The 15,942-nt window shown below is 32.1% G+C and overlaps 1 protein-coding gene across 2 annotated transcripts in view; it reads left to right on the forward strand.

The window, feature by feature from the left end:
- The window catches only part of LOC105294543 (cytosolic purine 5'-nucleotidase), a 57,667-nt gene continuing 41,725 nt past the window's right edge, over nucleotides 1–15,942 (forward strand). For both annotated transcript variants that reach the window (XM_023532749.1, XM_011363809.2), the window contains exon 1: nucleotides 1–149. In XM_023532749.1, coding sequence (XP_023388517.1) covers nucleotides 49–149 — 101 coding nt within the window. In that variant the 5' untranslated portion in view covers nucleotides 1–48. The remainder of the gene's footprint in view (nucleotides 150–15,942) is intronic.

Here is a 15,942-nt window from a genome sequence, read left to right on the forward strand (position 1 = left end):
TAAATTACAGTACTGATTTTCTTTTCTAGAATTCAGCATACAATTAAAATGACAACCTCTTGGAGTGATCGGTTACAGAATGCAGCAGATATGCCTGCTAACATGGATAAGCATGCCCTGAAAAAGTATCGGCGAGAAGCCTATCATCGGTGAGTGTTTTGTGTTTTAATCCTCAAAACAGCTATATAAAGTGGGTACATATTATCTTCATTTTGCAGATGATTAAGTTAATGTACAGAGAAATTAGAATAAATTCCCTAGATCATATCGGTAGTTTATGGTTCAAACCCAGTCCAAAGTCCAGCCTTTTAACCACTAGTACATTAAACTGCTGCTGCTGACTTATTTAATATTTATCACTGCTGCTTATTAATAAAAGTCACTAAGGACACAGTTTTCAGCTGCTGGAAAATTGTCCCTTAGTAAGACTGAAATACTTAATTGACATTTACTACAAACATAATTTTGAACTAGATTTTTTAAATTGTGTCGGCTCCTGCATGTTAGATTAAATGTGAGCAACTCTGGGTATTAGCAGTATTTTTTTATATTAAGACTTTAAAATTTTCTCTAATTCATTTTCTCCTTAAGTGTTTAAAATGTATTTTCAGTTTATTTGCCACTTTTAATAAATTCAATTCAATGGTTGCTTCTATCTAAATCTTAAGTAGCTAAGATACTTGGAAATAGGTACTGCATTTAGGAATCATTTGTTTTTAGAAGTTAGAAGTTTATACTTTCTGTGAATTTATAGAATAGAAAGATCTGGGCTCTACTAGAACTATCTTTGCCTCCCATTCTGAGGAAAGCCAGGAATCAGTAGAAATGCTGGTGTATTGGTTGTGCTGAAAAGTTGCATGGAAACTCCAGGAAGTCTGCAACAACTCATAATTACTCATCTGTTTTTAGGCTACAGGAAAGAGGAAATACTTTTAAAATCTTTCCGGAAAGATGTCTAAACTTGTTTATACAGATAAGTTAAAATAATTCTGACAAAAAAATTATTCTGATTCCATTCTTCTCTGTATGGAAAGCTAGGTCCAAATTAGGTAAAATTTTAGTATTTCAGGAGAATTAATATCTTGAAGGAAATAGTTACTTGATAGTGAATGTTTTTAAAGTTAATTATTGTATCAATAGTTGGTTTTTAAAGTAGGCTGGTGACATTTCCCTGATGGTAGGTCTCTTACTATGTAGCTTTTTAAAAACTTACTCTAATATTAATATTTATATTATGAAAAAAATAATGTAAGGATAAATATTATAAGTATTACTTGTACTACATAATAATCTTTTGAAAACTGTTGAGATAATTTGATAAAAAAGACTTTCAAAATAAAAATCTTTATATTCAAATCAATTCATGATATGTACAAACTTTTATCACTTTTTCTGATAACTTTCTAGCCAACCTGTGTCACATTCTTAAAAGGTTGCAAATAGTGAACCCTGACCCTCTCAAAATGTGCTAATTTTTGTACTCTGAGTTTAAAACATGAGTACTGCCTTTTCCAAATTCCAAATAATCTTTTATTCTGCTTTTTCTTTTTGTTTGTTATATTTATTGGGAACACTCATATTTTCTTGATTTGATTTGGTCAAAGGAGTTTTATGTTTTCTTTGCACCCAAAACAATTTCAAGTATTTGTTGAAAGGGTTGAAAAACAGCTTCATGCAATGGAAACCATTATTTTTCGCTTCATCCAGCACATTTTTATATTTCACATACTACTCTCTTGGAGCTCAAAAATGTGACCTAAATTAAACATGTGGGCTAACAAACAAATCTCTGTCTTGGCAAGGTAGAAGCCCTAATCCATCCCACTCTAGGCAGTATACCTTTTTACCTTGTTTTATGGCCTCCACAGTTTTTTGATCACTTAGCGATGCAAATCTACCAGGGAAAGAAAGATAAGACATATTTATACTAGTGTTATGCTCCACTGAACCAAAAAATTTAATTTATATTGAGTTTTGTACATAATTTTAATAATCAACATCTACAGGAAATGCACACAATTGTATTTATCTCCTTTAAAAATGTGAAAGTCTTAAGAGTCATATACAGAATATATTTATGATACATTGGATGTAGGAACGTTCGTGAAGATGACAAAATACAAGATTATAATGTTGTCTCTGAAATCAGTTCTAAGCAATGAAAAAAGTAAACAATTGGAGCCAGAGTCAGAAGAGTTGGGTTCACATTTTGTGAAATTGTGATCTTGGGTTGTGGAGGGAGGCCATTTTGCCTCTCTGGGTAGTGGTTTCTTCATTTGTAAAGAGTTAGGATTAAATAAGTTTCTTCTAACTTCGAAAGCTCTAGACTCAATAAAAAAATTTTTTTTTTTGCTTTGAACTTAATAATTATCAATTAATAATTGCTTACTTGGGAGCTTAGCTTATGTTCCACAACTGCACGTTAGAATCTTTAATCAGCTGATCCACAAGTGAAAACAGGCTGAGCATTTACTGAACAAACTCCCAGTCCTGGTCATAATTTCAACACTCATGACAATTCTCTGGTGTGTGTTTATTCAAAAGAAACAAGATATTTCATAACAAATTTAACTCTATTAAGTAGAAATATCAGACTGTGTAGCATTTCTAGATGTTACTCCTTAAACCCTGAAAAAGTAAAAACATTTCAGGGTCATCAAGGCATGAAGACTCAAAATCAGTCAGTGGTACTAATGATTCTCTGTAATATATGAGACATGTTGCTAGATAAGTGTAAATTAAAGTGTAAAACAGCGTGTTTATGTGTATCTGTATAAATAAAACAACATATGCAGTTGGGAGAGATTTATGTATAGAAAGGTGTTTTATACTTTCTGTTCAATTATTTGCTTAGTCTTCATTCTGTAAAGTGTATATTTGGTTATGATGTAACATTTATTCATGGAAACAAGGGCTAGAATTACGCAATGAAGAGAGATCATCTAGTAAACATCAAGTGTCCTAATTGCATTTAGTATGTCATAGCCTGAGTGTACTACTGACTCATTTGGAATGATATTTCCTGGAAGATTTTAGACAGGCTTTGCACTCTGCATTCTTCATATAATTGAGTGCAATCGGAAATAATAGAAACAATAGTAAAAGCATCTTCAAAGGTTTGAATTTTTTAGATCATTTGAAACTTTTCTTTTTATTGTGGTAAAGTATACAAAACACGAAATTTACCATCTTAACCATTTTTAAGTGTACAGTTCAGTGGTTTTAAATACATTCATATTGTTGTGCAGCCACATCACCACCATCCATAACCATACCTCTTTCATCTTATAAAATTGGAACTCTATACCTATTAAACAGTAACTCCCCATTCGTCCCTCTCTCCAGCCCCTGGCAAACAACCACCATTATACTTTCTGTCTATGATTTTGATTATTCTAAGTACCTCATATAAGTACAATCATACAACATTTGTCTTTTTGTGACTGGTTTATTTCACTGAACCTTATGTCATCAAGGTTTATATTGTAGCATATTACAAAACTTTTAACATAAAAAATTGGGTTCTTGAACTCTTATAGATATTTGCTTTTGTTAATTAAAAATTTTAAATAGAAACCTTTTAGAAGACATTTATTTTAGTTTTCTAGTTAAGTCAATTAAGAGTATTCTGTTTCCAGGGCTTTTATTAAAGACATTTATCAGAGTTGGTAATTTATCATTGACTAAATCAGGCAGACTGTTGTGATCTTTTATCATAAACTGCACATTGTATGTGATGTCTTCGAATTCACTTTTAGAAGAAGCTAAATATTTTTAGTTAAATAAATAAACATCTAACTTCTAGCCTTTTTCTTGCTTAATATTAGTCCTCTAAATTTCAAAATGGAAATGATGTGTCATTATTAAGAAACTAGCCTTAAGAATGTATGACTTGTTTTTTTACTTCCTTATTATGGTTGTTGAGTATTCTAAGCTTGATGGTAATCATCACGCCAAACCCTTCATTGAAATATATTTTGCTGTGTGGTTGGAAGATAGGCAGAGCTGCTCAGATGTTATAGTGCCTTGAAGGAGGCAGGTTATGCAGTTATCTCTTAAACAGCTCTTTGTTTAACACCTAGATTCTAATAGTGATCAGTATAGATTAGAATTTGTATCTACTAAATCCCAGAATGGAACAATTACATTTTTCATCTCATCTCCATGTTGACTGTGCCCAGGATGCTGAAGTGAGGTAGTTTTGCCCTTTTAAAGTTTTGATGATTATAGTACAGAAGAATTTCTGTGAGTTGACTTTCTTAATGAAAACAGCTTATGAATTCAGCAGTGGTGTTTATCATGTTGTACTGAAATTTGATAAGTAATTGGGCTTGTGAAGTTTTTGTTAACCAGTTTTTTGCCTTATTTTAAAAGATATAATCACTTTGTATTTAAAGTTCTTTATACATATATCTGAAATTATTTTTTAAATTGAAATTTAGGCTTCTAAAGCCACACCAGTCTTTATTTAAACCTGCTGAATAATAGTTTCTTCTCCAATAAAAATAAATTTGTTATATATGTTTAAGGGATAAGAAGGAATTTGTATACTTAGATAAAATTATTTTGTAATACCTGTAGCTTGGCGCACTAGTAGAATTAGAAATGATGATTTTTTTAAACCTCAAATTAAAGGCAGGTATCAGATTCTGGGTAGAGACTGCCAATTTGATAAATTTTAATTTATTTCTCTCTTAACCACTTATAGATATCACACGAATGTCATTCAGCCTTTTAGTTATGTTATCAATCAAACTATTTAACCTGTCATTTTAGCATGGATTCAAATACTCAAATGGATAAGTTGTTAAAATTTCTATAGCCATTTTATAAATTGAAAATCACATGGAAAATACAGATTCTCAGGAATGCCAAGGAGCCATGTTCTCTAAATAATGCCCAGATGGCATATTTCTTGTCAGAATAAGAATCAAGAAGAGTATCAGAACTGTGTTAATTTTTTTTTTTTTTCATTCTAATGCTTTGATTAGTGTTTCACATTCCTAGGGAATGACAGATGAGGATTCAAGGACTAGTAAGATTTTTTAGGCTATTTATTTCACCACAGACATTTCATCTAAGGAATACTATTCAGTAAGAAAAAGGAATGAACTATTAATACAGCCAGCTTTGATATATCTCAAGAAAATTATGTCAAGTTAATAAAGCCAATCTCAAAAGTTTATATACTGTATGATTCCATGTCTGGAACATTCTCAAAATGACAAAATTATGGAGATTGAGAACAGAGTGGTGGTTGCCAGGAGTTAGGGATTGGGGTGGGTAGAGGGAGGTAGATGTAGCTATAAAACAGTAGCATAAGGACGCCTCGTGATAAAACTGTTTTATATCTTGACACTAGTGGTGATTACATGAGTCTGTACACACACACAAGTGCATGTAAAACTGGTGAAATCTGAAAAAGGTTGGTGAATTGTGTCAATGTCAGTTTTCTGGTCGTGCTACTATACTATATTTATGCAAGTCGTTTCCGTTGGGGGAAACTGGGTAAAGCATACAGGGTATCTGTCTATGATTTCTTACTACTACATGTGAATATTACAGTTAACAAAAATTTTAAAAAATACTCTCTGACATACTTTTTCTACATAATAGGTATTCTGTGTGTTTTTGATACAAATGTGTGGTGATATACTACTTTATAGAATATAAATTCTCTAAGCTTTATTGTTCAAAAGAAGATACTTGCTCCTAAAATATTCTCAGTTTGTTTCTCTGCCACCATTCCCTCTATGCTTCTTTCGAAAACATATGTTAAAGTAAAATAAAAAGGAAAAGTGATGGTGGTGGTGGCGGTGGCGGTGGCAAGGAAGAGAAAGAATAAAAGGTAGCACATCTTTGATTTAATGAAATCCTGTAATAAATTCAGGTGGAGAAAATGTTATTCATAGTTAGATAGCATATTTCACCTTCAAGGATTCTGGCTGTGGCTTCTTTTATTCAATGTAATGTCAGAGAGAGATTCATCCATGTTTTTGTGTCTATCAGTATTTCGTTCTTTATTACTATGTGGCATCCCAATGTATCAGTATACCATAGTTTATTGCTTTTCTGTTGATGGATCTTTGGGCTTTTTCCAGTTTTTAGTTATTAAGTATGAAGCGATTATAGTCTGAGAAAATATTTGTAAATCACGCATCTGATATAGGACTTGTATCCAGAATATATAAAATTCAACAATATGAGAACAACCCAATGAAGAAATGGGCAAGAAACTAACATGTCACTACAGAGAATATATGGATGTCATAAAAGCACTTGGTCAGCATCGTTAGCTATTAGGAAATACAAATTAAAACAACAATGTATATGCCTATTACAGTGGCTAAAATAAAAAATACTGACAATACCAAGTGTGACCAAGGTTGTGGAACAACTGGAATTCTCTTACATTGCTGGTAAAAGACAAAATGGTACAACCACTCTCCAAAACAGTTTTGTAGTTTCTTATAGAGACACTTATCGTATGACTCAAAAATTTTACTCCTAGATATTTACTATAGAGAAATGAAAATTTATGGTTGTACATGAATAATGTATATAGTATCTCTCTTTAAAATTGTGTCAAACTAGGAATGACCCAAATATCCTTCAATGGTGAACACATAAACAAAATACAGTATATCTATTCAGTGAACTATAACTCAGGAAAAAAGAACCAATTATTGGTACACATAGCAACTTGGATGACTCTCAGAGACCTAATGCCGAGTCAAAGACACCAGTCTCAAAAACTTACATGCTGTGTGATTCTATTTATATGACATTCACTGAGACAAAATTGTCGTGACACAGAACAAATCAGTGGGTTCTAGGAATTGTCAGAGGAGGGGAAGTGTGACGATAAAAGGAGAGCAGGATAGAGTTTTTTGGGGTGATGGAACTGTTTTGATTCCTGATTGTGATGGTATTACATGAATCTATAATGTGTTAAAAATCCATGATCAGGAATAACCCCAAAGTTCAATTTTACTGTATTTTAATTTAAAAAATAAGAATAATGGTGCTGTAAACATTCTGGAGCATGTCTTTTGGTGGATATATGTACTCATTTCTCTTGGTTTCTATCTAGGAATAAAATTGCTGGGCCCTAGAGTAAGCATATGTTTATTTTCAGTGGATACTGCAAAGTAGTTTCCCCAAGTGGTTGCTCTTATTACAGTTCTACCCACAATGTATGAGAGCAATGTCGCCAGCACTGTAATATTAATCATTTTATTATTCTAGTGGATATGTAGTGGCATCTCATTTTGAATTTGTCTTTAATTTGTATTTTTTGATGAATGATTATGTTGAACACCTCTGTATATTAACTAGACATTTAGATATCCTCTTTTGTGACTTGCCTGTTCAAGTCATTTGCCAGTTGGGTTGTCTTTTTCTTACTGATTTGTTTTTTCATATGTTATTTAAAAAAAAAAACCCAGCTTTTATTGAGGTATAATTCACTTAAATAGTAGTATACAATTCAGTGTTTTTTTGTATGTTGACCAAGTTGTATAACCATAACCATTATCTGATTCCAGAACATTTTCATCACCCCAAATAGAAACTCCATACCCATTAGTAGTCACTCCCCATTCTCTTCTCTCCCCAGCTTCTGGCAACCAGTAATTTACTTTCTGCCTTTATGGAATTGCCTGTTCTGGACATTTCATATAAATGGAATCATACAGTGTGTGGTTTTCTGTGTCTGGCTTCTTTCACACAGCCTAATGTTTTCAAGATTCATCTGTGTTGTATCATATAGTTGTGTAAGTATCAGAATGCTTTTTTCTACATCTATTGAAATGAACATGGGGCTTTTGTCCTTTTAAATATTTGTATGTTGAATCAACCTTGCATTCTTGGGACAAATCCCACTTGGTCATGGTGTATAATTCTTTTAGTGGGCTGTTGGATTTGGTTTACTAGTATTTTGTTGAGGATTTTTGCATCTACGTTCATAAAGGATATTGTTTTATATTTTTCTTTCCTTGTGATGCCTTATCAGGCTTTGCTATCAGGATGTAATACTGGCTTCATAGAATGATATGTTCCTGTTTTTTTTTTTTTTGGAAGAATTTGAGAAGAATTTGTGTTAATTCTTTAAATATTTGATAGAATTTACCAGTGAAGCTATCAGTTCTCAGCTTTTCTCTGTTGAAAGTTTTTTGATTACTGACTTAATCTCTATTATAAGTCTGTTAGAATTTTCTATTTCTGTGAGTCAATGTTGGTGATTTGTGTGTTTTTAGGTATTTGTTCATTTTATCTGAGTTACCTAATATATTGACATACAGTTGCTTGTGGTATTTTCTTATATATATATTTTTTCTAGAATGTTGGCTGTAATGTCTGTGTTCATTCCTGATTTTAGTAGTTTATCTTCTCTTTTTTTCATTATCAGTCTAGCTAAATGTTTGTCTATTTTGTTTAAGGCAACTTTTGGTTTCATTGATTTTTCTCCAGTGTTTTTGTATTTTATTTATCTCTGCTCTAATCTTTATTGTTTCCTTCCTCCTGCTTGCTTTGAGTTTAATTTGCTCTTTTCTAATTTCTTAAGATAGAAGTTTAGGTTACTGATTTGAGATATTTTTTCTTTCTTAACATATGCATTTAAAGCTATAAATTTTCTTCTGAGTCCAGCTTTTGCTGCATCCTAAAATTTTCAATATGTTGTGTTTTTGTTTTCAGTTACCTCTGAATATTTTCTCATTTCCCTTGTGATTTCTTTTTGACCCATTGGTTATTGAAGAACGTGTCATTGAATTTACACATATTTGTGAATGACCCAAGTTGCCTTTTGCTGTTGCTCTTTTCACTGTGGTGGAGAACAGATTTTGTATGATTCAGTCCATTTAAATTTATTGAGGTTTGGCTTATGGGCCAACATATGGTCTGTCTTTTATTATCTTCAGTATGTACTTGACAAGAATGTGTATTCTGCTTATTTTGGGTGGAGTGTTTTAGAAATGTCTTTACCTTTATTCATGAAGGTTATTTTCATTGGATATACATTCTTAGACATCAAGAGTTCATACCATTACTTCCAATTCCAGTTTATCCCAAGAAGGTTCTTTCTGTCCACTCCCATTCCATGTTTGTATGTCTCTTGTTCTACAGTGAGAACCCTGGCTTCTAGCAACATCAACATATTTACTCATTTGCTCAATCTAATAATACATCTAAAATAGTTTCAGAATTGATTTACCCATACCATAACAAACTTTAAAAATTCATGATTTGTTTACAGTACTTCTCTTGCTCTACTCTGCCAGTGACTAAAGATACATAGTCAAATACTGTTGTTTTTAGTTGCTTGGATTAGTCCATTCTTGCTATTTTTACAATCAGTGTGGTTAGGGTATTTGTATGCAGTGTAATTAGGTTCATCTGTCTGTTTTTACTTAAGTGGTTTTTTCCTTTCCATTCTTACTGATTTAATTGCATTTGTTATTTAGCATAATATATAATGTTACATAATAATACGTACTGTTTGACAACATTATTATTATATGTAATAGTAATGTGCTTTCAAAAGTCAAAACCATGCAAAAGGCATATATGAGACTCTCATGTTCCTCCCCGAAGTGATAGGTAATAAACTTTAGATTTTTCTTTGCTTATTTTGTGTGAGGTTCATTGGAGTTCTTAATTCTCTACTCATCTTTAATCGGTTTTGTAAATTCTCAGTCATTATCTTTCATATATTGTCCCCTCTCTCTTCTGTTTTTCTGAACTCTAATAAGCATATGCTAGACTTTAGCACTGTGTCCTCATTTCTCTTATCCTTTCTTTTGTATTTTCTATCTTTTTTCTCTCCGTGTTACATTCTGGGAGGTTTTTCCTGACCTACTTCCAGTTCACTACTTCTGGCCTGAATCTATTCCTCACATTTTTAATTTTGGTTTTTATAATTTTTAGTTTCAGAATTCCATTTTAGAATCTTGTTTCAAATATACTATGCTACTTTTTATAGTTCCCAATTATATATTAAACATCTAAATCTTAATTAGTGAGCTTTGGTTTAAGAATCAAAAGACATGAAGCACATTCTGGCTCTGTTTCCAACTGCTTCCTTTTCAGAGTTTTTTAAAAGAGAACTTTATTGTTACTACGTACGTTCACTAGGAAATTCAGCCATCTCTGAATGTGACTATCATAGATCCAAGAAGTGGGGATTAATATAATCATCAATCCCAAATTTTATGTCTTAAAAAGTTTAAAATGGTTAGGTAATACATGAGTAAATTTTTATTGTACAATTTTCAGGAATACAGAAATATAGAGTTAAATGTGAAAGTTCTCCTTCATTTGCCTTTTGGGTAAACATCATCTTAGTCCCTTTTCTTTTTTAGTCTCTCTTCAATACATTTAAACACACACACACACACACACACACACACACACTCAAGCATATTCACACTTTAATATGAACCTCCTTTAATATGAACTTTATATCTACATTTTTTCTTTTATTCTTGATGGTGCTAGTCCAGGCTCTGGTTGTCACTGTTCTGGATTACTACAGTAACCCCCACTAGGTCTCTGCCTTCAGACTGCTCTTCAAATGTGTTTTAAAATCATGTTATCACCCTGCTTAAAACCTTCAGAGCCATCACATCCACTGTACTATAGGATAAATTTTAAGCCCCTTAACATTGTATTTAAGGCCCTATAAGATTGATCTTTTCCTTTCTGATTTCATCTTGAGCAGCTCCCTTTTTTTTCCTCTCTCTCTTCTGAGCAGTTCCCTTCTTCAAACTCTGGTCTATCAACTCTGAACTACATCTAGTTTTTTTCTCCCATACGTCATAATGTCTGTCACTGTGCTTTTTGTTCATAGTACCTCTTTTATTAAAATGTTTTCCCACTCCCTCTTTTCCTCTTAGCCTGATTAACACCTGCTAATCTTTTTTACCATGGTGTTTAAGAGCTTGGGCCTGCTGTTAGCATTTTGGATCATTCCATTTAATTTCAATAGAATCACAATATTTAAATTCTGTAAAACTTTTGTGTTGTTATCTATGAATTAGAATAATTTCTACCTCATGGTTATTTGACGATTAAATGAGATAATCAATATATAAAGTGCTAGCATAGTGTCAGTTTAAAAAGAAACAATGACTTTGGCATCCTGTCTTTCAATATAACTCAGCCAAGAGAAGATAGATATACCTCTCTGTTGTGCATATCTCTGATATCATAATTACATACTACCTTTAAAATTGAATGGGCCTCTTTTATAAGACTTCGAACTCCTTAAAATTAAGGACTGCCATATTTGTTTTAGTATTACTGGTATTATGCACATAGCGATTCAGTAAATATTACTTGATAGGAGCGGAGTTTGAAAGAGCTATTCATTTTCAGACAATACAGTATCTTTTGCAGAGGAAGCTCATAAATATTTACCCTCTGTTCGGGTGAGAATTTTTGTTTTCCTTTTTGCAAGTAGTAAAGTCTTAAAATAGTAATTACATTTATTTCTACCACACTGAGCTGTGATGTTACAAGGTGGTAAATTAGCAGTCTTAAGGATTAAATCATTTTTCCATATTCAGTTTATATTCTTGTATTTATAGAATTTGGTTTGAGGATAGTCAATGAAAGTCCTTCATATTCATGTATAATTTGAGAATTGGATTTTTAAGAAGTATTTCCGAAGAGCTGTATTGATGAGGTAATGCTCTACAGTCCAGTGCTTTCCCTGTATCCCACTCTCTAAGTTACAGTAGTTCTTTGAGTGCTTACATGTAACAGACAACAGCCGTACCAGATGTTATCTGTGTTCTATAGATAAAAAATCTCAGGCTTAGGTTAAGTAATTTATTTAAGGTTCCAAAGCCAGAAGGTAGAGAAGCTGGGATTTAAATGTAGTTGTTCAGTGCTCATTCTCTTTCCATTACATCATAATCCTTTTCTAAATAAACTGAAAATAATTTTAGTTTGGGTTTATAGCTTTTCATAGTACTTTTAGTTACTTGGTGACTAAACATTTTAATATTAGAAACTTTTATGGTAAACTGTTTAGGTAATTATTCAAAAGACAATTTTTTTTTTTAATTTCGACTTTTAATTCAAGTAGTATTTCTTTAAGGCATATATATTTTATTTTTAATTTGAATCACCACTAGGAGGATTTATTTACCATCTCAGTGTTCTTAGACTTTAACACACTTGTTTATTTCTTCTCCTGTTGCATAATCCCTATGCATTATATTGGTCAGGAGGCAGGAATGTTGCAGATGTTTTTCTTTCAAACCTCAACTTGCTCTGAAATTTGGAAATAACCTTTAGAATGTTCTGGATTTATCCTCCATATGCCAAAAATCTATAAATTTTTCACATGAGCTGAAATTTTCAGGCAATTGAGTAACAGATGTTTTTCTTAAAAGCAGTTAATGATCAGAAAAAAAAGACCTCAGTGTGGAAATACTTTAGGTTCCTCCTGTAATATGATCGGCACATTACTTTTTTCTCTTGTAGTTCATGTTGTTCATTTTCTAAGGGAGGAAATAACTAACCTGATAATTAAAACATAATATTATTTATCCTGTTTATTTTTTTTCCCAGAGTAAACTAAAAATGATTTGGACTGACTAAGGCCGCTCCATTCTGTGAAACTCACATTGTTTGCGTACTGTTGGCGGGCCTCATTAGGGGGTAAATTTGCTTTTTCTGTGTGTTTGCCAGTAACGATTCCTGTCTCTTACAGGAACTTGCCATTTGGATTGTCTCCTTCCTAAACTGGCTAGTCTTAAACAGTTCAGACCATTAGTTACTTTTCCTGCTCTCCATTTTTATTCTATTATTCTTAGGTTTTCAACTATTTAAAACCTAAGATATTGCCTGGTTAGGGTTCGGCATTGTGCCCGAATTTGTTGGGCCTCTAAGGGCCTGAGTTCTCTGTGCTTTAACAAATGAGCTACAGTTCTCAAGAGATCAGTGAAGCTTGTTTGTTGATCCTGTATTCTCATCCAGAGGAAGTAGATCTTTGAGAATGTCTAAGGAAGGGTAAGTGAGTTTATTATTTTTTTCCCCTCATTTTTTCAGTGAAGAGCTGTTTCCAGTCATCTGAGTGAATTGGAAGATTAATAAGCAGTGCTACCAATCTGAGAGTGGAGTTAGAGATCGAAAGAAATTCAGCTGAAAGCTTACATTGTTAGTATTTCACACGTAATCTACTGTTAAAGTTACTATTGCAGTTTTGAAAGACAACATTGAGGGCGGATAATCTCAACAGGAATTTAGTGAGTTATAAACACCCTGTTTACTCTGCGGTAAACTCATTTTGTTTTTTGGTAGAAAGTATTTATGAAGATTGCAAGCAAACAGTAGTGTCTTACCAAAGAGTTTTAGATAGAAATGAGTATAGTTTAAAAATTCAAAGCCATTTAAAAATAAATTGTACCTTTAGAAAATGATGTGAAAGATTGAATGAAAACAACCTGTGATTTTGGTTTTTTTTCTGGGTATTATAGGCAAAAAATAATTTTGAGTAGAATCCTATTCCTCTTTACTTTGCACTGTAAAATAATTTTTAGGTTTTTTATTGTTTTAATATTTTCTCATGCTTCAGTTTGAATTGTAATCGATTTTCTTTTTGTGACTACTGTAAGGTGACGTGTAAGTTAATGTCTGCATACTGTTGATTATCTTAATTCTAGCCTTCAGGCAAAACTAGACCTTGGAGAGACCTTCCCTTTGATTAAATAGGACATAGATCTCTCAAAAAAATTATTCAGAAGTACAGAAAATTCTGATTTTGTAGAAGCTCTTAATTTTTTTTATCTAGTTCTTTGTCCTTTTAGAAATTTTAAAGTAGTTTCAGAGTCTTGTTGCTTATAATTATTTTAATCTAATTATATATTGATTACAAGCAAAATGAAATTGGCTGACTTTACTATTTTAAACCTTATTATTGAATAAAGAGAACAAACCATGGTATAAATAATTCAGTATTATTCTTAGACTACTCATGACATCACTAGAATTTTGAGGTTTCTTTAAATGAAAATTATGAAAGGACTGCCTCTTTAGGTTTGTATGTTTTCTTTCCTTCCAGCACTGGTTACAAATCTGCAGTTGTTAAATAATTTTTATGATAAAGGTTATCACGGTTCTGTTGTATTTGTTAGTCTTGTACACATGGTTGTTTATAAAACTAGTTGATTTAAGAACTGTATTTCTAATTGCAGTCAAAATCCTGGGAAGTTATATTTTCCCTGTGGTAAAGCATATATAAGAATTGGTTAGTTAGAAAGAGATTTATATAAACCAGAGGACACTTATAAGGACTGAGATTTTTTTTAGGTTTATTTCTAGGGGCCCCCCTAGGGCAGTTCCTCCACAGTGGGCCAAGTGCATTTGAACTTCATTGATCACATAAATGAAATCAGTTACCTTTTATTCTCTTTTTCTATCTTTAGAAATAAATGAATACATTTTGTACTTTGGGATGAAAAGAATTCTTATAGTCACAATTTTTGGATGTGTGATATTTCGATACATAGTAAAGTCTCTCATTTGGTATCTATGAAATATTTCTCTAATAGTGATAGGAAAAGATTATTATTAGAGTTAAATCACCAAAAATTATATTTGAGCCTTATGTAAACCTTGATTATTGTAGTCAAGACAGTGTGGTATTAGTGTAAGGCTAGACTTATATAGATAATGAAACCTAATAGGGAGTTCATAGACCCACACATATATAGTCAATTGACTTTCAGCAGTGAGGCCAAGATAATTAAATAGCAAGAGGTTAGTCTTTTAAACAAATATGCAGCAACCACTTAATATTCATATAGGGAAAAAATGAACCTCGGCCTTTACCTCAAACCATATATAAAAAAATAATGCAAAATGGATCATACCTAAACATAAAAGTTAAAAATAAAGTGTAGGTGAAAAGCTTTGTGACTTTGAACTGCATAAAGATTTCTTAGATAAAAACATGAAAGAATTGATGAATTGGGCTTCATCAGAAACAAAAAATACTCTGCTTTTTGAAAGACATCATTAAGAAAAAAGACTGGGAGAAAATACTCTCAGTGTATGTATATAGCTGATAAAAGACATACCCAAAATATATGAAGAATTTTTGCAACACTCCAGTAGGGCAAACCACCCGGTTTAAAAATGGGCAAAAGATTTCAATAGATACTTTGCACAAAAGATATGGCCAATAAGCACTTGAAAAAATGCTTTACATTATTAGTCATTAGGGAAATACAAATTAAAACCACAGTGAGATACCACCATATTCACTAGAATGACGAAATAACTAGAATGGCTAAAATTAAAAACAATGTGGAGCAACTGGAACTCTCATGAGTTGCTGGTGAGAATACAAAGTAGAAAACAGTTTTAACAATGCCTTTTAAAGCTAAACATAACTTACCAAATGACTAAGTAATTCCATTTTTAGGTATTTTTTGACCCAAGAGAAATGAAAGCATATGTACAGACAGATTTGTATATGACTTCATAGCAGCATTGTTTATAATAGTCAAAACTAGAAACATCCCCAGATATCCATTAACTGAATGAATAAACAAATTTGTGGTATATCCACACACTGAAATACTACTCAAGAGTTGAACTAATTATGATACATATAACAGCACAAATGAATCTCAGAAGTATTGCTCTATGAAAAAGAAGCCAGACACAAACTACATGATGCTTGATTCCATTTATAAGAAAACTGTAGTGACAAAGTATATTTCATTGGTAGCCTGGAGCCAGAAGTTGGGGAGGGTTTTGCAAAAGGACATTAAGAAATGTTTCGAGTTGATTGTGGTAGTTGTTACATCAGTGTATATAATTACAAAACTCACCAAACTTTACACTAAAAATGGGTGTATGTTAAGTAAACCATACCTCAATAAATTTGGTGGGGAAATGAGACTTGAAAAGCACCTCAACCTGCTC

Source organism: Pteropus vampyrus, unplaced genomic scaffold (assembly GCF_000151845.1).
Source record: "Pteropus vampyrus isolate Shadow unplaced genomic scaffold, Pvam_2.0 Scaffold89, whole genome shotgun sequence".
In the NCBI taxonomy this organism is placed as follows: Eukaryota; Metazoa; Chordata; class Mammalia; order Chiroptera; family Pteropodidae; genus Pteropus; species Pteropus vampyrus.